Source organism: Podarcis bocagei (assembly GCF_964188305.1).
Source record: "Podarcis bocagei genome assembly, chromosome: 4".
Taxonomy (NCBI): domain Eukaryota; kingdom Metazoa; phylum Chordata; class Lepidosauria; order Squamata; family Lacertidae; genus Podarcis; species Podarcis bocagei.
Window position 1 is genome coordinate 80,660,108 of NC_138128.1, and position 24,753 is coordinate 80,684,860.

General features: G+C 43.5%; 2 protein-coding genes across 9 annotated transcripts in view; one reads left to right on the forward strand and one right to left on the reverse strand.

Moving 5' to 3' along the window:
• SHLD2 (shieldin complex subunit 2) overlaps positions 1–2,341 on the forward strand; it is a 29,016-nt gene extending 26,675 nt beyond the window's left edge. For all 5 annotated transcript variants that reach the window (XM_081192355.1, XM_081192356.1, XM_081192354.1 and 2 more), the window contains 2 exons: positions 290–405; positions 1,817–2,341. In XM_081192355.1, coding sequence (XP_081048481.1) covers positions 290–405; positions 1,817–1,989 — 289 coding nt within the window. In that variant the 3' untranslated portion in view covers positions 1,990–2,341. The remainder of the gene's footprint in view (positions 1–289; positions 406–1,816) is intronic.
• A 945-nt stretch (positions 2,342–3,286) lies between these two features.
• On the reverse strand, positions 3,287–17,753 carry LOC308586091 (synaptotagmin-15-like). 4 transcript variants are annotated; one of them, XM_081192362.1, is made up of 10 exons: positions 17,731–17,753; positions 17,372–17,552; positions 12,312–12,489; positions 9,763–9,905; positions 9,031–9,326; positions 8,387–8,557; positions 6,753–6,873; positions 5,745–5,924; positions 5,505–5,644; positions 3,287–3,749 (listed from the first exon to the last, which is right to left on the reverse strand). In XM_081192362.1, exons 2-9 carry the CDS (start codon positions 17,376–17,378, stop codon positions 5,511–5,513), a joined length of 1,230 nt encoding a protein of 409 aa, XP_081048488.1. In that variant the 5' UTR covers positions 17,379–17,552; positions 17,731–17,753; the 3' UTR covers positions 3,287–3,749; positions 5,505–5,510. The 4 variants fall into 4 exon arrangements, with proteins under 4 accessions (XP_081048488.1, XP_081048487.1, XP_081048489.1 ...); XM_081192361.1 differs by lacking the exons at positions 17,372–17,552; positions 17,731–17,753 and adding exons at positions 15,437–15,572; positions 15,897–15,920; XM_081192363.1 differs by lacking the exons at positions 12,312–12,489; positions 17,731–17,753 and having other exon boundaries at positions 17,372–17,718.
• Positions 17,754–24,753: the final 7,000 nt, after the last annotated feature.

Genomic DNA, 24,753 nt, shown 5'->3' on the forward strand with positions numbered 1-24,753 from the left:
AAATCAACTTGTCATGGATAACAGTATGCGACTGAATGTGATAATACTCTTAATTATCTTATCCTCAGGTTTAATGAAAAATTAAGCCATTAAACACAAGCACTGACAGGACACGTATTTTAAATACGCTTAATTAGTATATTGATTGTTAAACCCCATATTGATATTTTTTATTGTTTATGTAGAGAATTATGCATAAAAACTGGTTTAATAAGCCGGCTGTTTCCGTAATAAACATTGACTTGACTTGACTTAGTACTGATAGCACTTTTCCTGTTTCCTCCTTTAGACCTGCACTGATGACTGTAGAGGATGGGAAATGTGATGTGTCCGTTCAAGTGGCGTCAGAACTAATGGAGAAAATGTTCCTCAATATTCCAGCAGAGTGGCTGAACAAGGCTATAGGTAATACACTATGAATTGCAGTGGTACCTCGTGTTACATATGCTTCACGTTACATGTGCTTCAGATTACAGACTCCGCTAACCCAGAAATAGTACCTCGGGTTAAGAACTTTGCTTCAGGATGAGAACAGAAATCGTGCTCCGGCGGCAGCAGGAGGCCCCATTAGCTAAAGTGGTGCTTCAGGTTAAGAACAGTTTCAGGTTAAGAACGGACCTCCGGAACGAAGCGAGTACTTAACCTGAGGTACCACTGTATTTGTGTAACTGAATAAAAAAAGCAGACAAAACTTAGTGGTCAAATGTTTGCGGCTATTCAACTTCTACTTATGTGAAGTGGGAGTTCTCCCTAATGCCAGTCCTTTAAAAAAAATCCTCATTAAACTTAAACTGGGAGAGGTTTATTCAGGTGTTTCTCCGACAGAGACATATCAACTGTTCTGGGAACTTTTTCCACTCTGGGGGCAGAGGCCTGGTTTGCATGCTCCATTAAACCATAGTTTGCTGCTCCTGGCTCTGCCATGTGTGGGGGAAAACAAACCAGCCTGGCTTGGTGCAACATGCAAACACAGGTGTCATGGGTAGGTAAGTTGAGGGTTATGTGGTCTGGGAGGGTAAACTGGGCCAATGGGAATGTTACTCCGTTTTCTAAATATATTGCAGCCTATCTTAGAGCCCTTATCTTGTGCTTTATCCCCGTCTCAGGCCTCTTTCCTTTGCTTTTCACAATATCTTGGCAGGCAGATATTGGCTCTAGCATGAGAAAAAATGGTATAAAACAACATTTGCCTTTTGCCCCTTTGCACCCCTGCTATCTTGTTTTACTTTGGCTTGCTTTTATAACAAAAGCACACAAACCAGCTTTGGCCTTGAGGTGTGGTCACAAATGAGGAAGGAGTAAAGCACTCACAAGCACCAAACCATAGTCCAAGCAATGGTTTGATGCTATGTGTTAACCAGGCTGTAGATGACTTCGCTAAGTGAATTATTAACTACTGTTTTGCATCTTCTGAATGCCATTGAACAGTATATCACCCCTTCTACTTTAGAAAACCACAGGAGAGAGGGGTGGTGCTTCTGTGAGTATTCTGCAGACATCCACTGCCCCCCCCCTTGTACAGTCATGGGGTTTCCTCAGTATTAACCAAGAATCCAATGTCAGTGACAGGCTTCACTCTTTCTGAACACTTATATTTTTAAATTTTAGATAGTTGTGAATGGATTACCCTGCTTTACTGAAAGTCACAAAATGCTTCATATTGTTCTAAAGGAAAGATTATTGGGGAGCCCTGTTAGGGCCTATTTTTCCTGTTCTTGTATGAGGAGGCTTTTCCAGGGAGAATAGCTTATCTTGAGTGTAAACTGGAAAGGAGTCGTGTGATAATAATGTTTGAACCATTCATTGTTTCTTGCAGTGCCTTCTTTAGAGACCACATACGGCATGATAGTAGCAGATCTGTGTCATTCGCTGCTCACAGACACACAAGCATCCTATATTTTGGAAATCAGGAGCCATTTTGTACTGGATGAAAATAGCTACCCTTTGGAGAAGACTTTCAATTTGCTGGATTTTCATCTTGATCTCTGAATATATATACTGAAATCAAATATTTATTTTTAATGATTTTTAAAATATCCCAGGTTTTGTATTTTTGTAGATACCCTTTGTATTATTTATGAGCAGCAATTATTTCTGTGCAAGATCCTTCTGGTAATTATTATGAAACTAGCTTTTGTGACTAATATTGCTCTTGCCATTATTTTTCTTCTAGAAGCAAGATTAATTATTGGGGTATTTTGAAAACATCCAGTCAACATTTTAAATGTCTTACCTAAGAAACTACTTTTCCCTACTCCACCCTTCCATATGAACCCCAATTTTCTTACCATTTTTTACCATTGTACAGTGATATTTATAATAAAATTCACTTTTGAAAGTAGATGTGTACTTCAGAGTCTGATCTTTCTTTATTCCTCTGAAGAGCCTTTCATGGACTTGCAGATTGTGACTTCAGCTATTTTTTAACAAATCAAATAAAACTGTTGACTAACACTTCTGCATTCATACCAGAAATCTCTCATTTCCTGGATTGAAGTTAAATGTCACTACAGAATTGCAGACGTGTTCCAGAGCAAACACTTGTTTCTATAGTGACATTCAGAGAAAGAAAGAAAACAATTTAAATTACATTTCATTTAATAGAAATCTAATGAACACATGCCGCTACCACCACCACAAAAGCTGATCTGTTTATTAGGCTTGTTCTTTGTGGGGCAGGGGGATCAATGTCTAAACTACAGCTTTAAATTGCTTTAACAATCATTTCCTCTCCCCAGTGTATCCTTGAACCTCTAGTTGTTGTGAACTTTGGATGGTTTGTAGTGGCCCACCAACATTTCAGTCACATGAGAACAAATGCCCACAACTGAAGCAACAAGAAGTCAGCATGGGCTAAGGTAGAGACTTTTTCTCACACACTGAATGGCTCTGTCTCATGACTCCCTTGAGTGTGTGTTGTAACTTGAGGAAAAATGCAGAGTGAGATTCTGAGAAGCTTTATCACCACAATCAGAAGCAATTACTTGGCTGCCGTTAACCACTTGGCGTGCAATTTTTGCCATCTGAGTGGCTTCCCTGAATATACAAGGACTTTCCTTTAAACGTCTCTGATTGGATTCTTCCTATCCATCATGAGGCAGCTTTCAAAACTCTCAAAGGAGTGGGTGTGGGTCTCACAATTAATTGTGTTGCAACAGGCCAATGCTTAAGGGCAAACTCAGTCCTATGATAAGGAACCAGCAGGAAGCAGCCCTAAACTGACACCAACTCACTAAACAGCCTAGCATCTTATGAGAAGCAGACTACAGTTACCAGAATAACACACTGGTTCAAATTGTTTTTAATCACATAAAATGTATTTTTATATATAACAAGAGATAGACACAGGAAAGGGACAAGGGAAATGCATTTTTTCTAAGGCTTCACAGCACTTGTTTTAACATAATGCAAAACGTTACAGACTAATAACCAAAGCATAACTGACCCCCAAGAGATGACCGGTGCTTCATTTCAAGCAAAAACCAAGTAACTGCTCTCAGCTTGCTCTGTCGGTAAGAACAGCACATAAATAAACTTGATTTTCACTTCCTTTGTAAGAATGTAAGAGCTCTGTTGAATCTGGCGAATGACCCATCTAGTCCAGCATTCTGTTCTCACAATGGCCAACCCAGATGCCCAAAAGTAGGACTTGAGCACAACACCCCACTTTCCACCTCTGATTCCCAGGAACTGGTGGTATTCAGAGGCATTTTGCTGCCAACAGTAGAGGTCACATTCGTATATGGAGTCTGTAATATTAAAAAAAGTTTTATTATTCATTTTCTCTCCTCCTTAATTGTTGTTGTTAGTTCACTGTTTTAATAAACAATATATATATATGTGATGTGTTTCCCCCCCAAAACCAGCTTCAAAACAAAGTGAAAAAATAAATTGTCTGGCTGCAATGTGCACACATCCCAAGTATGACTTTGGCAGATACAACTCAGAATTACAATGGAAACCAAGATTGAAGTCTGGTGCTTTCATGCTTCACATTAATTAACACTGCATCCTGCTTCAAAGGGAAGCCTGTTTCATTTCCTCATTTTCTTTTTTTCCTTCACTGAAGAATAATTTAATGATTAGAAAATATCACGAGCTGAACTCTCAAGTGAGTTACTGAAATTAAATTACCTTTTCTGATTTTTTAAAAAGTGGCTTGCGCACGACTTTAGGAGAACATAACAAATGGTCACAGCTTGAATTTTTTTCCCCCCTGACCTAAACAGAAAGACTAGGAACAGAAAGTTCAAACAGGAACTTTGGATAATGCTTCCATTTCCCCCCCCCCCCCCTTTTCACCATTTTGCATTAGCACAACACATGCACACAGCCTGGTGATTTAGGAAGCCTGCACTAGTATAATCCATTATCATTCTGCCTGTGACTGATGAAACAATGCTTTAGTCAACCTGAAGCAGAATCCATCTTCTCAGAGAACAGCACAGAAGCTTTGTCCACCTGCCTCAGACCAGTGAGATAATGGAAATGGCTCTAATAAATGAGGCCAGAGATTCCAAAGCCAGAACGCTGCAGATGTGGTGCCTCCAACTAGCTTTCATAACATGCCTTCTGTGCTCAATTATATCCTTAATGCACTTACGGTACCTCCTAATACATTTGATTAATTGATATTGCTAAGGAAACTCTTAATGGCACAGTGCTTCCTAACCAAGGGTTTAAAATACAGGGATCAAGCCAGCAGAATCTTACGTTCTTGCCCTATTCTGCCTTGGTCAGATCTGGAGTACTGTGTCCATTTCTGGACACCAAAAGTTAAGAAGGATATTGACAAGCTGGAATGTGTACAGAGGAGGGGGACCAAGATAATAAAGGGTCTGGAAACCAAGCCTTATGAGGAACGGATGAGGGAATTGGGTGTGTTTAGCTTGGTAAAGGGGAGACTGAGAGGAGATAGGATAGCCATCTTCAAACATTTAAAGGGCCGTCACATAGGATGCAACTTGTTTTCTCCTGCTCCAGAGGCTAGGATCTGAACCAATGGATTCAATTTACAAGGAAGGAGATTATGACTAAGCATCAGGAAGAGTTTTCGGACACTAACAGCTGTTCGACAGTGGCACAGACTTCCACAAGAGGTGGTGGACTCTCCTTCCTTGGAGGTTTTTAAGCAGAGGTTGGATAGTCATCTGTCATGCAGAATCTAGTTAAGATTCCTGCAGTGCAGGGGGTTGGACTAGATGACCCTCAGGGTCGCTTCCAACTCTGCAATTCTATGAAATTTCAGTGGTCTATGGTATATGTGGCCAACACTCTCGTGCTGATTTGGGAGCTCTCCTGATTTTAAGGATCAAATTCCACTTTGCAACTGAGCAGATCTGAGGTGAAATCTGGTGCTTTTAGCAACGTTGTCAACTGTCTTGATAACCAGGTCACCCAACATCTGTGATGGGCATAAGCTGAGGATACATCTGAAGAACCTGCTCCGGAGACAGCACAGCAGAAAGCTCTTTGCTACAGGTATCCCTTGCAAGAGTGCTTACCAGCTTTCAGGTGCTAAGAGACAGAGCGTGCCACCTCTTCACCAACTCCTTGGGCTTACTGATCATTTCATTCCAGTGCTCCAGTTCCTTGCCCCTGGTGTACATGAAAGGCCCAACAACCACACGGCCCAGTGAAGTTTCTAAAACAGGAAGGAGAAAGGAGAAAAGTCATCAGATTCGTTGCTATGCAAGAATAGTATGCAGGTAACCAGATGGCAGTAGTGGAAAACAGCTCCTTACCTTCTCCCTCTGAATCCTGGAGCACAGACAGGCTCAGGCTTGCTGTATCCAGCTCCTGCTGGTCCGCCTTGAAGCTGAAAGTCTCATTGTACAATGGATCCGAGGATGCAGGAACAACCGTGGTCTTTTTGCTTTTGATGAATTGATTATGCTTCATTAGTGACACTTTGACAAATACACCTGGAATGAGGGGATGAGGCTGTAAACCACTCAATATAGGTTGGAAGCATTCAGAGGAGCACAAATCCACAACCCCTTCTCCAAGTGTTGCACCTTAAGGAATTACAGTTTGGAATGCAACCTCCATTATCTCAGTGGATGTCAGGCGGCAGAGGAGCCAACCCCCACAGCAGGTTGCCAGGAACGGATAAGACAAGGAAAAGTTCTTACCAACTGCTTTTTATTCAATATTCACAGAGAGAAGCTTGGAAATGCAGCCTCGTGGAATAATGGCGTTGCCCCGAGTGAGTCTCCACCCCTTCCCTCTCTCCATGCGTCATCATTACGGGTGCTGAAAAGTGCCTTCTGCCTTTGAGCTCTCTGCTCTCCTGCTTTCAGTGCTTGCTGGGTTCTGGGAGAGGGGGCAGGTCTGGAATGCTTTCTAAAGACACTATGTCCATCAGCTGGTGCTTCTTGTTCCTTCTTTCCCATTATTTCCCAGCTTTCCCCCTCATCTGCCTCTGAGCTGTGACTTCACTCAAACCCCTGTTGTAATTCTGAACTGTCTTCATCTTCTCTGGAAGGGTCAGGCTGGGGAGGCGGTCTCCACCATTCCTCCTCTGCCCAGTCCCTGACAGTGGACTGTGTTGATATCACAAATATTCAGTCTTGGGTTTCCAAAACTTGGGTCTCCAGCTGTTTTTGGACTACAACTCCCATCACCCCTAGCCAGCAGGGCCAGTGGTCAGGGATGATGGGAACTGTAGTCCAAAAACAGCTGGAGACCCAAGTAATGTGCTGTAAATGGGGTTAATTTCTCAAAACCCAATTAAGCCTTGTGTTTCTTACCGACAGCATGTCTTTCATTCTGGAGCTTCAATCCCTTAGCTCTCAGGACTACCACCGTGAGACGGCCCAGATAGTCATTGTAGCTGAGAGAAAACTGGAGGTCACCATGTTCAGAAGGCAGCTTTGGGGTGGAGAAGAATATTGGTCAGCTGTATTGGAAAAACTGCACTTTATCAAGAATTTAATATTAAGAAGCAAATCTTTTCCTTACTCCACTAAGTTTAAGAGCAGGGTTATTATCCCACACCATAGATATTGACACCATATATTGTCTTTGTGAACTGTAGCTTACTGCTCACAGGATTCAATTCCCAGAACCCTTAACACACTCCACTTCCCAGGATTCTTTGGGGGAAGCCATGTATGTTGTGGATGTGAGCAGTGATATGCAACAGTGCCCAATAGATATTAGAGATACCTTAGGAAAAGGCGAAGAGGTTTGCCATCCATGCCCGCTCATTTACAAATGCAGAAGGAATATGTAGTGCTTGTCATTGGCACCAGGAGTTTGGTTCCCTTCCTTACCTTGCTTTCCCTGCCAAGGGGCAGGTTTATGCACAGACTGAGCACGTGCAGAAAGGAAAAGTCTGATGCGCTCCCAGTAGGAAAGGGCATTAAGGATACTAGTTGATCTGGAACAGGTGTGGGGGGAACCTTTGGCCTTCCAGATGTTGCTGAACTATTTCAACCACCTCTAGCCACGGACCATGCTTGCTAAGACTAATGGGAGTTGGAGTTGAGCAACATCTGGAGAGCCAAAAGTTGCCCACAGTCTGGGGTTCTAGCCCCCACAGCCCCTGAGGACGCAACACTGAGGACTCATAACATCAGGTAGTGCAAATGGAGTCGCACCAGATCTGTATCAGCTTTGGATGGGCATCTGAATATTGCTCCAGAAAACTGACTGTGCACACAGCTCCCAATCCAGGAAGGAAATCTGTGCAGATCTCTTTCCCTTAAAGGGTGTGTTTTTATTTCCCTCTGCTCCAAAACTGTACAATGTAAATTTATTCTAGCCTTTTCTCCCACTCTCTACTGCCATTTCAAATTTATTAAGGAACAATCTCTCCACTCATAATAGAGCTGTTCAACCTCAAAAGCACAAGAAAAAATATTTCTACCAGGATCTCTGGCTTCCTGAAAGCTTATACCAGGTTATTGCTTTCATTTATGGGGAGGGGGCTGCTCTCACTTTAATTCTGACTGATTAAATTTGCAGCACAGAAAGGGCTTAGTTACCATGTGAATTCATGTGAGGGCTGGTTATCTAGGGGTGAGCCAGGAAACAGTTCCATCCTGTTGACTTCGATGGAACTGAACCTTGGGTGGAACCATAAAACGCTTATCATTTCTTGGCCAGATCATGCCAAATGACAATTGCAATATCTGCATTTTGAACTGTACCCTTAAGATACACAAATCAGGCTATACAAGAATCACAAGGTGGCAATCTTCCTTACATGGGAGAAAGTACCACTGAACTCAATGGGAAGTACATATGTGTAGGGTTGCCCTGTGTTTTTACATTTTCTTAGCTCATCCCATCTGACAGTTTAGTGTGTGCTGAGTTTTCTAGAACACCCCTATCTACACTCAAGGTAGGATAATGATTTAAGCTTTAATGAATCACCTACCTCAAGGGTATCAGCTTCCAGATCTCTCCAGACGATCACTTTGCCATCACCGCTAAAGGATTCATTTTTCAAAGGGAATATTACTTGGCCTAAGAGAGTGTGTTTCTTCTGTTTGTCAACATGGTAGACACAAAACTTCAGTGTCCTTTGATATAAGGCGCTACTGGAAATCTGGATAGTAGCAAACAGAACATTGTAAATGAGGTTAAACGGTCTCATTTCCCCCAGTAAATACTCTCCCAGTTGACCACTGCGAGAGAAGTGTGTGTGTACAGTAATGTGTAGTTTGGATCTCAGTTATCAGGTATATGGGAGGCAAGAATCTACAACATCACATCAAAACAGGAGCAGTGCAAGCTATTTTGTTGCCTGAGGCAAAGGACAAGATGGTGCAGTCCCCATTCTGTGAAAATCTGACAAGACTGGTAGCTGCATTTTACTTCGGCACTGGTTGAAGGAACAAAGTCCTCCACCACACTGTAGGGCAGAAAGCTAGCTTGGGGGTTGTAGGACAGACAACATAACAGACAGTTCTAGCCATGCTCTGCCCCTCAGAATTTGCCACCTGAGGCAGTTGCCACACTTTGCCTCATGGGAGGGCCGGGCCAGCATCAATGTAATATTCCACTGACATGAAAGCTTACTTGGAAAACAAAATTCTCATCAAACTGGGGGTTGAGATTTTTGCGCTTGGTCTTAGACTGCAGATAGCGCCTCTCATCGGGCAACAGGTAGATTTTCACCAAAGGGTTGCAGGAGCTAGAAGGAGACTGCAACTTCCTGGCTTTGATCAAGGAGACGAGGAGCCTTTCCGATTCTTGTTCGTATTCCACTGAGAACCAAAGCCGACCAATGTTACCCTCTGGGAAGTCTGTTTCGCTCTTGTCTTCGGGAAATCTGTACAGCTCTGGGTTGATGGCTCCGACAAGGTATGCGCCAGCTTCACAGAGAGGAAGAAACAACCCAGATCCTTTGCGTTAAGAATATCAGATCTACAAAATGGAATGTTCCTGTACAAACCTGTACACCTCTGCAAACTGTGAAATTACAGTGAATGTATTTTATTAATAATAATAATAATAATAATAATAATAATAATAATAATAATAATAATTACATGAGTAAGACTATGTGTTGACCTTTTGGCACAAGGGTCTAGATTCAAACTGTAACAACACTAGGTTCATCAGGGGGAAACGTGATGCCTTTTATGCATGATTCCTTCCACCAACAGTATACAGCCTCCACAACCTGCATCGGTCCCACAACAGACCCCATCTGTAGTTCAGACAAATTCCAATTCTGCTTCCAGATTTCTAACACACTGTAGTCCAGTTTACTCATTCAGTTTACTCATTCAAATAATATCAACCTACCTAAGGAATGGAAAGAAGATCGAGGCCCAGAGTCAGGGGTGACATAGAGGTCACTATCCTCCTGAATTTGTTCTCCATTTATCATATCAATCCAAGCTTGCCTGTGAAATTTTGGTGGGACGATGAAGGGGACGCTTTTCGTCCTGCAGAAAAGACAACTACCAGAGTCAGTCATATCAAGCTAGCAAAAAAGGTGTAAAATAAACCCATTGTTCGATTTAAACGTGCGCTTAAATTCCTCCGCTGAAATCGGTAGACGATCTTGGTTTCAGATGGAACGTGACCATTGTTTTTCTAGACATTTTCTACGGCTGCATTATCATTTATACACATGAACACATCTAGCGGAAATGGAAAGAATACGGTAAACAAATTAAATGCTTTTTAAATAAAAAAACAGTTCCTTGGTTTTAAGGAACTAATTTTTTTTATTAAAAAGAAAAACAGTTAAAAGACAATAAGTAGTGCAACCCTTTTACCCTAAATCAGAATAATTTTTAAAGGGAGTGGGAGATGATCAGGTTTCCCCCCACATAAACAATACATTTCATTTAGAATTTGAACTCTCTCTGTCTATCTATCTATCTATTTATCTATCTACCTATCATCTTAGATCTTCAAGTGTTACCGTAGTTCTTGTGCAGCAAAAACAGCACCCTCATAAAAAAGAGAATACTTGGAGAAAGTCTGATGTGTACAGAAGTATCAAAAGTGTTTTTTTTTGGGGGGGACGAAAGGGGGAAAAAGACCCCACCCAACCCTGTGAAGAGCCTGATGAAGACTGAGCATGCTCAGGACAGGATGCTAACTGACTGTTGGAAGGAAGAATGGAAAACTGAGGGGAGGGGGGAGTGGAATGGAGGCATACCACACTGCAACAATCCACTTATTGTTACCCGAGTGATGCTGGAGCCAGAGGTGGGACTAATGTCCTGATCCAGAGGCCCAAAGGAGGTCCTGTGTGAGTGAGGTGCAGGGATACCAAAGAAGGATGTCATAAAGGATGTCAACTCATAGCAGCCTTTATGAGCAACTCATAACAGCATTTACTTACATTTGAGATGCCTCATAAACTCTCATGGCAGTTTAGTTTCAAACAAAATATGTCTTTACATATCCCTATCTAGTCTTAATTCTATATAAAACATTTTGGTTAGTTTCTTGTTAATTTTGTGTTAACATTTAAAAAAAAGATGTTTCTTGTATTAGTTTGTTTTTCTACTAGCAATAGTAGGAAACACGTCCACGTGTTCTGTCAGTGTAGTATTTTCCCCCACCCCAAGTAGAGGAATTAGTCATTTAATAAATTACTCTCTGTCATCTTATATGGGCAAATGTGAAACACTGAGATACAACTTAGCACATTAAAAAGTGTATGTTGCTGTTTTATTGAAACTAGGATTGTCATGCCAAGAGCAGTGGAATAATGTGTGTGTGTGTGCTATTGTGTGTTTTATTGGGTTGTTGTTACTCTTATTTTGATTCTGTATTTTGTGGTTTTACATTTTGATTTATTCTGTGAACTGCCCTGAGACCTGCGGGTATAGGGTGGTATATGAAATAAACAAAACAAAACATGTTCAATTCCAGTTCTTTATTAGAAGAAGGAGTGCACTTACAGCACAGACTCAGGATAGACACCAAAGCAGCAATGACTTGCCCAAGAAAGCATCTATGCATCATTACCTTGCACAACAATAGCCTATGTCAATTTGGCCAGAACCTCCCATTAGTTCACCTGCTGATGAGGGCATAGGTGGCAGGTATCCAAATCTCACAACTAGCTCCTGTCCCTAGGCCAATCACCAAGCTTCCCAAATCCACAGATAAGCAGAAGCAAGCCAAAGAACATATCAAAGCAAGTGAATAAATATATGTAAGCTCATTCTTTCAGCAACTATCAATTACGGTAGTTTCAGGGTTATCTTGACAGCCAAGATGGCGTTTGCAGGCCTTCCGGAACATTTTCATCATCATCATCATCATCATTTTATTTGTATGCCGCCTTTCCACAGTGTAAACAACGCTCAAGGCGGCTTACAGCATGACAAGATTTACATAATTACTAACTTAACAAAAGTCATAAACAATAAATAAAGCACATAAAAAGGTACACATTTTCACCATTTGGTTCTACACAACCAGTGGGAAAGATCATTGGTTTATGGAATCTATAAACAGTGGATCACTGAAATGGGTTAGCCACTGACAATCTGGGTCTCTTGTCGCATGTTCTGCCCCACAGTTTAGAATTTGATAACTGACAGCAGACGTAAAAATAAAGTACAGTAGTGCCTCTGGTTACGAACGCTTCTGGTAATGAACGCTTCAGGTTACGAGCTCCGCTAACCTGGAAGCAGCTGCTCCTGGTTGTGAACTTTGCCCCAGGATGCGGACTGAAATCACGCGCCAGAGGCGCACGCGCAGCAGGAAGCCCCATTAGCGAAAGCGTGCCTCAGGATAAGAATGGTTTCAGCTTAAGAACGGACCTCTGGAACAAATTAAGTTTTAACCAGAGGTACCACTGTAAAATAAAATACACTATTTACCTTGCAACATTTGGCTCCTGCAGACGAACTGGTGTCTGGACTGGGGAAGCGGGATTAGTAAGTTCTTCATAAGAAGCCTTGAAGTACACATTCTTCCAAAAGAGGTATACTGCTATCCCAAGAAGGAGCAATAGAAGGATGCCTCCGACCACACCTCCAGCAACAGCAGCTACTTGTTCTGATTGAGCAAAAAACACACACACCAACACTTCGGTGAGCAAAAGATTTAAGATGTTCATTTTACAATGGAAGCTTACATTTAGAACATGGAACTTCCAGACTGTCACTATTTTCAGGTGGGATTCATTCACAAGCCAGGAGATTCAGGCTGCATAATTAAAGTTGGTTAATGTTTCTTGTGCAGTGAAAGTACCAAATTATGGTTTAATGTGAATGAGCAGCAGGCTGGTGCATGGCAGTAGAGTCACAGGAACTGAGTCGCTCTCTTGTTTGCAAGGCCCCAACCTCAGCTACAACAGTGCAGTAGCAGAATCAGTTCACCTTCCACGCATAGTACTAATGTCTAGGTGGTTTAATGATGGACATCTACTTGCAGGGAGTTCCCGTAAGGCACCGCCTGCCACACTAAAGGCTCAGTCCCTCGTGAAAGCCAGCTGAACCTCAGGGGCATGGTGATCAAGGAGGACCATAAGAGAACTTTGTAATGTATACTTCCACCCAGAGATGCCAAAATGGAGCGTAGATTAATGTACAATAATAAGATACTGTTTAGGCCTCTCAATGGCTCAATTTCAAGTTTTACATAATATTTTTTTAGCCACTTGCAAAAGAAGACACAAGTTCACGTAAGATTTGCATACACTTTGTGCCACGTGCAAATGTGTGCTCTGTCTTCTTTCCCAGGTGGAGGGGAGGGCCCAAACATAAATCAGAGTCCACACACCAGTAATAAGGTGTCTGGTAGACAGAATGAGCAGTGGAATAATTCCTCTGCCTGTACCATTAGCTAAAATATCTGTGACAGTACAGCATAATACAGCCTGCACTGTGTGCGCTTGAAGAGGTTCAGAACTTGACATTTACGCAAGTGTGACGTGACCAATCCTTTGCCCACAGCTTAATCATATCCTTAAACATATCTGACCCACCCATGTGGCTCAAGGCCAAGCTGCACTTTCATTCACGGTGGTGCAATTCCGGAGTAAATTTGCGGAGTCCAAACAGAGGCGCTTAGGATTTATGCCACTGGCAATGGAAGCAGCATTTGGCTCACTGGCTTTTAAGAGCAGGTTTGCCCTATCTGATCCAAGAATGAGGCGATACAAATCAGGAAATAAATCAGGAAGGCAGCTAGCACTAAAATATGATGTGGGAACTTCTGTGCAGAGGAAAATGGGCATGACTTCTTTTTAAAACCCGCATGTTGTTGAGAAACAGTGCATTGTTTTGTTATTCACTGCGTATTTCCCCAAGCAAAGCGACGTTCTAAGAGCATTGCTGCGTTTTCCTTCTGAATGGGAATTCTGAAGTATTTGGCAACATCTGTTTATTTGCAAATATGCACACTGGGCATGGAGGAGCAGACAGGCAGCAGCAGCCTTCAGCAGAACATCAGTTTCCGGATGTCGTGGGACTACATTTCCCATCTGCCCCAGAAATCACCACCAATGGTCAGGGATGATGGGAGTTGCAGTCCAGCAACATCTGGAGGGCATCATAGCTCATCTGCTTTGCATGGAGAAGGTCTTAGGTTCAATCCCTGGCACATTCAAGGGGGCTGGAAACATGCCCTGTCTAAAACCCTGGAGAGCCTCTGTCAGGCAGTATGGACAGTTCTGAGTTCAAGGACTCACTTGGTATAGCTTCTCATGTCCCTGTGAGAGTCCATTGCTATACCCCCAAGGAGAGTAAAAATATGCACGAGCTGGTATATAGTGTTTAGGATGTTGGACTTTGGTTGGGGGTCACACTCCAAATCAACCATCAATTTCACTGAATGAGCTTGGCCCGCTCACCGTCTAAGCCGGTCGTTTTTCTCTGGGCCACGCTTTCAGAATAAAGATTTGCTCACGCCACACCAAACTTTTTATTGAATAGAAATACACTGCAAAACAAAAAGACACAACTCCTAGCAGTGCTTAATTCATAACATAGAACACAACTGCTTTATAATACGATCATGGGACATTTGGAAAGTATGAAACAATGCAGCTACATAAGAACCCGACTCTTTCCTAAAATGTAATATTGATTGTCCTGGAATCTTCCTGCCACACTTGCCATTTTCTCCTGCCACACCTTTTGAGAACCACTGGTCTAAGCCTGCCTAACAAAGGGACTGTGTGCCAAGCCAGGCCAGGCCAGGCCTGCCTTTCCTTTCCTTTCCTTTCCTTTCCTTCCCTTCCCCTGCCCCAAGGTCACAGCACTGGCAATTACCAGTCTTGCAATGGTATCATCTGCGAAAGTAATAATAATTCTGCACCTGCCCTTCCTGCTCTACTAAACCACTGATCACAAATCCTCCCAAACCAACTACTAAAGTCAGAAGTGTGCATACTGATTGACTGAACAACCAAAGCCAATGCTTCCACTCTTGTAATAACACTCATATCTGGTTTCAAATCATATCTGGGTTTTCAGGCCCCTGGCATGTCCTGTTTAAATGTTTGGATTTTTAAAAATGTGCTTTATTTGGTGCCAATTTCTCCTCCAGCATTGTTCCAGCCAAGGGAGGGGAAGTAACTTTGTACCTGTCACAAAGCAAGCAAGCAAGCAACCAACCAACCAACCAACCAACCAATCAGAAGTCTTCATAGATGGGGGAGCACAGAGGCAAATCTGTCTACAACTGTCCTATACTGTCCATGGGAAGAATGTGTTCCTCCTAAATCTCAGAGGAAGGCTGAATCCCTGACCAAGGCTCATGCCTCAAGCAATGCTCACCTGCACGACCATTCTGTCAAAAACCACTTTTCAACCTGCCACTTTATCCTTTCACATCCTGCTGAATTCTAGCTTCAATGCCACCATGCATGGGAGATGTTTCCTGCCGGATAGCAGTTTTCAACCTTAATGAGCTATTAAGAACAATGGGCTGTTTTCCAGATATTGAGAAAACATCATTAAGCACCAGCAAGCAATTCGCTTAAATAAAATATGATCACTTAATAGCTGTTCGTAACATCTCGCTTCGTGATCCAGGATGCTAGCTGTTCGAAAACTCTTAATGGTTAATGTTGGGCACCAAATGGCAGGGCATGTCAAAGGGACTTCTTCCGTTCCTGCCGCTCTCCTCTTCCTCTATACAAATGGACACAATAATTGGGAATGCTCAACTCAACAGCTTTTATCAGGCATTAGGTGTTAAAGCACACTTTAAATACCCCAGTCCATGCCAGAGAACCCACTCAAAAGTTCTCCTGCAAACAGTAAGTGCAGTCCTTTCTTCACATTTGTTCAGGCATGGCCATCCCTTTCCTAGCAGCTCTGACTCAGCCATTTTCTCAGGGAGGCATGAAGAAGGTGGAAAGCCTCTTGAGGTTCCCTTCCTGGACCGTCCCATGCTGGCAGGTAAGCAAACGTTTAGGTAAAGGGGTTGAGATCTGCTTCCCTGTTTGTCCTTACCCACTTCATGAGCTCAGGATGCCTCTTTCCATCACACAAAGGCTAGAGGTCACTAGGCATCCAGAGTCCTCTCTGGCTTGATAGGAGCTCCAACTTGCCCCTCTGTTGCCCTCTCTTTTCCCTTCATCAAGAGATCGTTTTATCAAAGGATGCAAGACATTTTAATGCCAATTTGTGCAGCCCATTATAAGTGATTTCGCCTATGCACCCAGGGGCCCGGAACGGAACCCCCATGTAAATGGGGAGTCATCTATACTAGTAGTATACTCACCTATTTGAGGTGAGTTCTGGCACCTTTTCTTCTAGAAAATAAAAAGCACTGGCAACACATGGTGCAAGGGGGAGAAACAGGTAGCACTGAAATCTACAACAGCTGCACAGGCTTTATTTGTTCTACGTTATCAAAGGGGTGTTTTAGTCCACCCTTCAGGCATGCTCCCAGGACAGTGTACGTAAAAGCAGTGCAAGAATTTATATACAGATGCAACATCCTGATAGACAAAAATGACAGCAAAGGTTCTGGGATTCTCTCCTTCTAACCCAAGGGGAGGTGACCTGTGGCTCTCCAGAAGGCATTACCCCACAGTTTCTATCACCCCTGCCCATTGACCATGATGACTGAGGCTGATGGGGACTGGAGTCCAACAAATATCTACAAAGCTAACCCTGTTCTAATCTAAGGTTTCTTGAAATAGGATGCTCCAGACCCTAGGCAGGTGAAGCGGGAGGGTTTGGAATGTATCTGTCGAGGCTGCTCTGAAATACTGTGGCTGTAACAGCTGGGTTACAAAATTCCAAAGCACAAAGTCCAGTGGTCCATTGCCTCTATCTCCAGTAGGTGTAGAGAAGCAGGAATTTCAGCAGGTGCAGCTTGTCATGGGTTTGTTTTTTTGCAGGGGGGGGGGAGCTGCTTCTGGTTAGTTTCCTGCTTCTGCATACCTCTCCGTCATACAGGAGCCCTCACCTCCCTTGCAAGTTGTGCCTGGCCACAGAGACGAAAAGCGCATGGCGTGCAACTTTTAGTATTCGTTATTGCGACGGTTTTCTGCCAAAGAGCTCTCAAAGCATCTGACAACCAAGAAGTGCCTACTTTAATAAAACAATATCGTACCATATTAAAGCGGATCGGCAGCTTAATCGTTGCACAGGGAGATTAAACCTGGCTGCTGGCATTCCACCAGGGAGACATTGGCACCTCCAAGAAGTTGTCTTGGCTGAAATTCCAGGCATTTCCTAAGCACAGGCAAATGCAGATCTCCCCTGCTCCCCCTGCAACACCTCTTTCAACAGCATTGCCCAAGCCAGTGACACTTTCAAAGACAGTAGGTTCATGACTCCAAATGAAGGAACCTTGGGGTCCCTTACAGCTCCAAAATTCTACGAAAGTTGCACTGCGCTCTCCTCTTCCTCCCCCCCCTTCTCCAATCGCAAAATTGCCCCAGTTGTGCACCACAGCTCCACGTGCTGCTACGTACCAGACATGGGTCCTAGGAATACAGAAGCGATACTCTCTCTCTCTCACTGATGTTCCAGCTGTGCAGCCCAGAGCTTCATCATTCCCATCTACCCAACGGAGGTTTCAACTCTCGGACTCCTTTCTTCCTAGCAGCTGTTCTTTTCTCCCTCTTCTCTGGGGAGGTTGCATCTGGGCTGGGGCTGGCAGTAGCAGCAAATAAAAAAATAAATAAAAGCCCAAGCAAGCCCCCAACGTCTCTCCTTCCCTGACAGCCTCAGGTGCCAGCTGATAACTTTTTCCCACATGGATCTGGATCACCTGAGGTTAGAGGGAAGGAGGCAGCAAGGACTAGCTGCCTTGCGCTGCACAGCTCCTTACCGCTCCTCCTAGTCTCCCTGTGGATGTTGAATAAATAAACAGCTCCTCCTCCTGGTCACCAAGTTGCTCCTTGAGATTTCAAAGGCTGCTGAGACCTGGCAAGTCTAAGGAATCCAAGAGAGGGACAATGTAAGTGGGCTCTGCCAGCAGCCACCCCTTCCTTCCTGGAAAGCGCAGGGTTGGCGTCCTCAGAGCATCCTGACAAAAAACATTGGCACGGAGGGGCCAGCTGCCAGAAGCGTAACTTGCCTTGCCTTGTATTTTGAAACAAAGCATCTGAGACCTTTTTGGGATATGCTGTTTGGTTTTTCTCAAGTAAATGGAAAAATAAGAGATTTCTTTGATGGTTTGACGTAACCTTGATCCAATTAAAGGCTAAGCGGAATGGAAGCAGGATTTCCTCCCATGCCTTTTCTCCATAGTAAAGGACCCCTGGACAGTTAAGTCCTGTCAAAGACAACTATGGGGTTGCGGTGCTCATCTCGCTTTCAGGCCGAGGGAGCCAGCGTTTATCCGCAGACAGCTTTCTGGGTCATGTAGGACACCGTGATGGAAACATGTAGGACACCGTGATGGAAACCAGAGCGCATGGAAACACTGTTTACCTTCCCACTGCAGCGGTTCCTAATTATCTACTTGCACTTTTTGATGTGCTTTCGAACTGCTAGGTTGGCAGGAGCTGGGACAGAGGAATGGGAGCTCACCCCATCGCGGGGATTCAAACCGCCAACCTTCTGATCTGACTCCACCACCTTCTACATGCAGAAGCCAATCGCATCTACTGAGGAAAGGACGGCATCTTCCACTGCACCATAGAGGCTATGTTCTACCTCCACTGTTGGAGGCAGTGTGCCTCTGAATGCCAGTTCCTGGGAACTGAAATTGGAGAGAGATCTCTGTTGCAATCAAGTCCTGTCTGCAGCCTTCTTGTTAGCTACTATAAGAACAAGATACTGGACTAGATGGGCCTTTGACTTGACCCAGCTGGGCTTTCCTAAGGGCAGCAGGTCATATACGCCACACCAGGGGCTACGTTGCTCCCCTCCAATATTTTTTGGGGGGCAGGCCCCCCAAATGTTTCAAACAATCAATGGATAGTGGAGGCCAAGTGTGGAGCTGAGCGTGGCTTGGCTTCCATGGCTGGCTCCGGCTGCTGTTAACCCTATAAATCGGCAGCTGGTGGCGCTTGGGCCAAACTGTGCTCTCCACTGCCAACCTTTGAGGCAAAAGAGATGTGTGGCCAATGAGAAGCACCTGCTCCAAAAGGAGTTGGGTGGAAGTTGTCGCCTTGGCCTGCCGCTGCCCCCCACTCCCTTCTCAAAGCGGCCCTCCAGGAAAACGGCTTGCTGACTAGGGCCACGGAAGAGCAATTCCTCTGAGTCTTTTACATCAGGCATCCACAGCGGAAAATCCGGTGTTGGGAGAGCCTCGTAAAGTTTTAAAGCTTGACAGTTTTCTCCTTACAGTGGCATTTGTACAGAAGACGTACCAACAGCACCACCTCGTGTCGTTCTGAAATACTGCACCCACCCAAAAATGAGGGTTAAAACAAGCAAACAAACAAATACGGAGCAGGCAGTTTTTCCTATGCCAGATCCTAACAAATAGCCAGCTAGGAATCTGCATCAGGATATTGCTACTGTCAATAAAACTATTATTTAAGAAAAGGCATTCTTGAAACACTGGGCTGAACAATTGTTTTGTGAGCTTCTTCCAGGCTCAGTCTGTGCCTGCTTTTCTTCTGGGACCTTTCCCTGCCTATACCCTTGATGGTTGCCTCAGTTGCCTCCTCTGCTTGCATATATGTTCCTGTTCTTCCAAAATTGCTGTGAGCTTGGAGAATCTGTGACGGGAGCAAGAACAGAGACTCCCTGGTTAAAAAGGAAGGAGGCAGCAAGGGAAACAGAGAGAGAGAGAGAGAGTTGGTGGTGGGGAGTTCATATTTTAAATGTTGCTAGACTACAATTTATTATTGCATTTATGGTCCACCTTTTTATTCCAGGAGCTCAAGGTGAGGTAGGTGTAGGGAGAGTGACTGAGAGAGAACAGAAGAGAAAGACTGGCCCAAAGTCATCCAGTAAGCTTTGTGACTGAACAGGGATTTGAACTCTGGACTCCCTGGCCCTAGTACAACCCTCTAACCACCACACCCAACTGGCTCTTCAGTGCCATGTCAACCCTGACCACTGGCCAGCTGGAGAGTGCTTGGTGCTGTACGAATGTGGAAAATGTCCTCGTCAGGTTGCATGGTGAGAGGAGAGTGCAGTCACAGTAAACTACAAAGGGCTACTGACATAAATCATCTATCTTAAACAATAATAAGGTATTTATTAAGGAAATTGCCTTGTTTCCAGAAATACCTTTAAAAAGAAATACAAATAAACCTAAAGTTGTCAAATAATAGACAAATTCGGAGTTCCTTTAGTAGGTGGAATCTAGGTCATGACGGTTTATAATAGCCCAATTGAATTTTAGTCCATATGTGTCCAGTTTCCTTTTCATCAGAGATAAGATGAGATGTCCTCTCCTTAACACAATAACTTTCATTTTTATTCTTCTTCCACCCATGCCAAAGAATTTCAGTTCTCAGCTGAGGGACGTTGCTTACAAAAGGAGAACAGAGACATGTTTTAAAAAATAATAATCATGTATTAATCTCTGTTATGATTGTAAGGGGAGGTTATATAAAAGTGATAGATTAAAGCAAGATTTGCTTGCATAAATGCAGTTAACTGCGCTTCAATCTGCTACAGAGGCAACCCTGCAGATTATCACAGGCTGGGGTCAGCTTACAGTTCCAGATCACATTGTAATGTGAAGAAACATTCTTACCTCTAAATGACTGACCAGCAAATGTATGGTCAAGATGAGGCACACTGGCGGTTGTGGCATAATACCATCCTGGAACTGGTATTATTGGGGATACAGGCAGGTTATGCTTCTAAATATTTAGCACCAACCTGTGCCCTGTTGAAGATGCTTTACCCAGAGAGGTCATTTCTGTTGTGCAGAGGAAAGCTTAAACACATTGCAGGATTCCCAAAAGATAGACCAGAGGCAATTGTATTTCATCTGGCAGAGCTTTACTGCCACTGAAGGCAAATTAGCATAACGGTCACAAATCCAATACATTCAGGATTGCTACTGTCCATAAGAAATCCAGTTGCATCAGACTTATCTTAAACTTAACAAGAACTTATAATAAGACTAAACCTTAACACTATAGCATACAGAACAGAACACCACACCAGAACAAAGAGTTAGAAAGAGTAAGTGTGAATCCCAGGGTCCTCCTGGTCTGACTATTATAGTCAGCATGACCTTGACACAAAGTATAACAGAACCAATTTAAACCAGCTGTACTCAGCTTCCCAGAAGGAATAACCCAAACAAGAACCTTCTGCTTGCTTCTTTCACATAGAAAGAAACCTTCCAGAACCCTCTTGAACTAAGCAGAACAGGAAAGATCTCTACACACCAGAGCAATACTTTCTGTACTAAGAAATGCAAACTGACAATTTCGTCTCTGTCTAACCCTTGGAACTTTCTCCAGGCCATTACTCCTCTCCCCAGGCCACTGATAGGAAAGGCACAGAAGGGCATATTCAACTCCAGGGACCTGAGGTTTCTCACCCCTGCTGCATAGAGAGGTGTGGTTAATTGAAGTGATGTATATTGAATAAAACCCCAATCAGCCACAAAACTCACTGGAAAATATTGATGTCAGCCATTCTCTCTTGGACTGACCTACCTCCCAGGGTTGTTGTGGGACTAAGATGGGCGACATGTTCATTCCTCCACTCTTCAAAGACAGGCAGGACTTTTAAATACTGTAAATAAATAAAGACACACATTAAGTTTTTAAGTGAACATATTTTTTTAAAGAACTAATCTTAATTGCTCATCGAGAAAATATAATGTACAAACACATCCCATTGAAATCAATGGGACTTAAGGTTTCAGTTAAAGAAATCGATTCTGAAATTAAAAATTCCCGAAATGTAAGGATCTACAATAGCCCTCAAATGTTGCTTCAGGCACTTCGTTGCACAAATTTTGCACCTGCACGAGAGAGAAAAGGCAATTTACTTGTGGTAAGATTCTGCAAAAATTAAAGGTGAGTATTATGGTACCTATTATTATGATTAAATATAAAGGTATAATAAAGCAAATAAATGCTGAACTTAAATTGGTTCCTATGAAAAACAGGCATGTACACAGATCTACATCAATATCGTAACAGGAGTAAAGCTGAAATTAACCTGTTCCTCTGTGCCATGGTCCCAGTGGAAATTCCTCTTCAGAAGCTACTGTTTGCACTGATTATTTTTCCTCCCTTCTGGAGGAAATAGCAGTTTCCAGGGGGCCATAACGTGTGTGTGTTCACAGAATCATAGAGTTGGAATAGACCACAAGGGCCATCGAGTCCAACCCCCTGCCAAGCAGGAAACACCATCAGAGCCCTCCTGACATATGGTTGTCAAGCCTCTGCTTAAAGACCTCCAAAGTAGGAGACTCCACCACACTCCTTGGCAGCAAATTCCACTGTCGAACAGCTCTTACTGTCAGGAAGTTCTTCCTAATGTTTAGGTGGAATCTTCTTTCTTGTAGTTTGGATCCATTGCTCCGTGTCTGCTTCTCTGGAGCAGCAGAAAACAACCTTTCTCCCTCCTCTATATGACATCCTTTTATATATTTGAACATGGCTATCATATCACCCCTTAACCTCCTCTTCTCCAGGCTAAACATGCCCAGCTCCCTTAGCCGTTCCTCATAAGGCATCGTTTCCAGTCCTTTGACCATTTTGGTTGCCCTCCTCTGGACACGTTCCAGTTTGTCAGTGTCCTTCTTGAACTGTGGTGCCCAGAACTGGACACAGTACTCCAGGTGAGGTCTGACCAGAGCAGAATACAGTGGCACTATTACTTCCCTTGATCTAGATGCTATACTCCTATTGATGCACCCCAGAATTGCATTGGCTTTTTTAGCTGCCGCGTCACACTGTTGGCTCATGTCAAGTTTGTGGTCAACCAAGACTCCTAGATCCTTTTCACATGTCCTGCTCTCAAGCCAGGTGTCACCCATCTTGTATTTGTGCCTCTCATTTTTCCCCCCCAAGTGCAATACTTTACATTTCTCCCTGTTAAAGTTCATCTTGTTTGTTTTGGCCCAGTTCTCTAATCTGTCAAGGTCGTTTTGAAGTATGATCCTGTCCTCTGGGGTGTTAGCCACCCCTCCCAGTTTGGTGTCATCTGCAAATTTGATCAGGATGCCCTTGGGTCCATCATCCAAGTCGTTGATAAAGATGTTGAATAAGACCGGGCCCAAGACAGAACCCTGTGGCACCTCACTAGTCACTCTTCTCCAGGATGAAGAGGAACCATTGATGAGCACCCTTTGGGTTCGGTCAGTCAGCCAGTTACAAATCCACTGAGTGGTAGCATAGTCAAGACCGCATTTTACCAGCTTCTTTACAAGAATATCATGGGGCACCAAAGTCGAATGCCTTGGTGAAATCAAGGTAGACTACATCCACTGTGTTCCCTTCATCTACCAGGGTTGTAATTCTGTCAAAAAATGAGATCAGGTTAGTCTGACATGACTTATTTTTCAGAAATCCATGCTGACTATTGGTGATCACAGCATTCCTTTCTAGGTGCTCACAGACTGTTTGCTTAATGATCTGCTCCACAATCTTCCCTGGTATTGATGTCAGACTGACTGGGCGGTAATTATTTGGGTCCTCTCTTTTCCCCTTTTTGAAAATAGGGACAATTTCCCTATTTAATTCCCTGTGTGTTAATTCCCTGCTCCTGCCTATGCACTGCGCTCCCCAATATGCTAGGTGTTTTTTATATATATATATATATATATATATATATATATATATATATATATATATGCAGGTTTTGGTGTCTTCGGGTGTCTTCCCGTGTAAGAGTTGGGGTGTCTAGGCGACGTTTCGACGAGGTCTCACTCGTCATCTTCAGGCTGGTGCTTTCGGCTTCTTGTTACTGGAACAGAGCAGGATCTCAGTGTTTGAGTTCCTATAAATACTGTTGAGGGGGTGTGGTGTATAGCCTCCAACGTTCTGGGCAGAGAGGAAGTTCCCAGGATAGTGTGCCTTTTCTTCTTTTGTTCATTAATTACTTGAGGGATATCTTGAGTGATTTCTTGAGTGATATTCTGAGTACCACTTAGGAGGGTCATTAGGTGTGGATTAGTTGCTAAAGCTTTCGTGTCTTGACCTCTTGAGCTTGTGAAGAGTTTTTTTTTTTTTTTCTCTGAGAAGATGGTTGTACTGCAAATAGTTGTGCTCTGGCTTGGCTTCGTGTATAGGGGCGAGCTGTGGTTTTGTGCCCTCTGCCAGCCAGATCTGTGTAGGGATTGCAGGGGGGTGCAGCATCCGGAGGTGCCACTATGGTTTGGCTACTGGATGGTGTCTGTAATTTATCTGTGGAGAGGGTCTGGGTTTGGGTCTGGTGTGGTTGATTGGAGATGGCGTTCTGTGTGCCTCTGGTTCTGGTGTCGGTTTTTGTGGGGAGGGCTAATTTCCAGATGTCTGGCAGGCGGGACGTGTCGTCACGCTTGTTCATGTTGTGAGGGTGTTTCTCTATCTCGATGGCTTCCATGATTATTCTCTTGTGGTGATGTTCCATGTTAAAGAGCAATTTGGAATCTGCAAAATTAATTTCGTGTCCTGTTTCTTTCATGTGTTGGTAAAGAGAGGAAGTTTTTTCTTCTTTTTTGACGGCATTCTTGTGTTCTGCGATACGTGCATTTATTCGTCTGTTTGTTTGTCCAATGTACGTGGCTGGGCAGACTTTGCAGGGTATTTCATAGACCCCTTGGTTTTCTAACTGGATTTTATCTTTGGGGTTTCTGAGGATATTGGCTATTTTTTGGTTGGTGCAAAAGGCTGTTTTGATATTGTGTTTATGGAGGATTTTGCTAATTTTATCTGTAGTGCCCTTGATATAAGGAAGGAGGGCCATGCCATTGTTTTCTTCTGTGTCTTGGTTT

Coding starts and splice junctions, on each gene's coding strand:
- LOC308586091 (XM_081192361.1), bottom strand. Junction 8,558..9,030: donor ATGAGAATTTTGTTTTCCAA/GTAAGCTTTCAT, acceptor GCTACTATCCAG/ATTTCCAGTAGCGCCTTATA. Junction 6,874..8,386: donor TGGAAGCTGATACCCTTGAG/GTAGGTGATTCA, acceptor TCCACCCCAAAG/CTGCCTTCTGAACATGGTGA.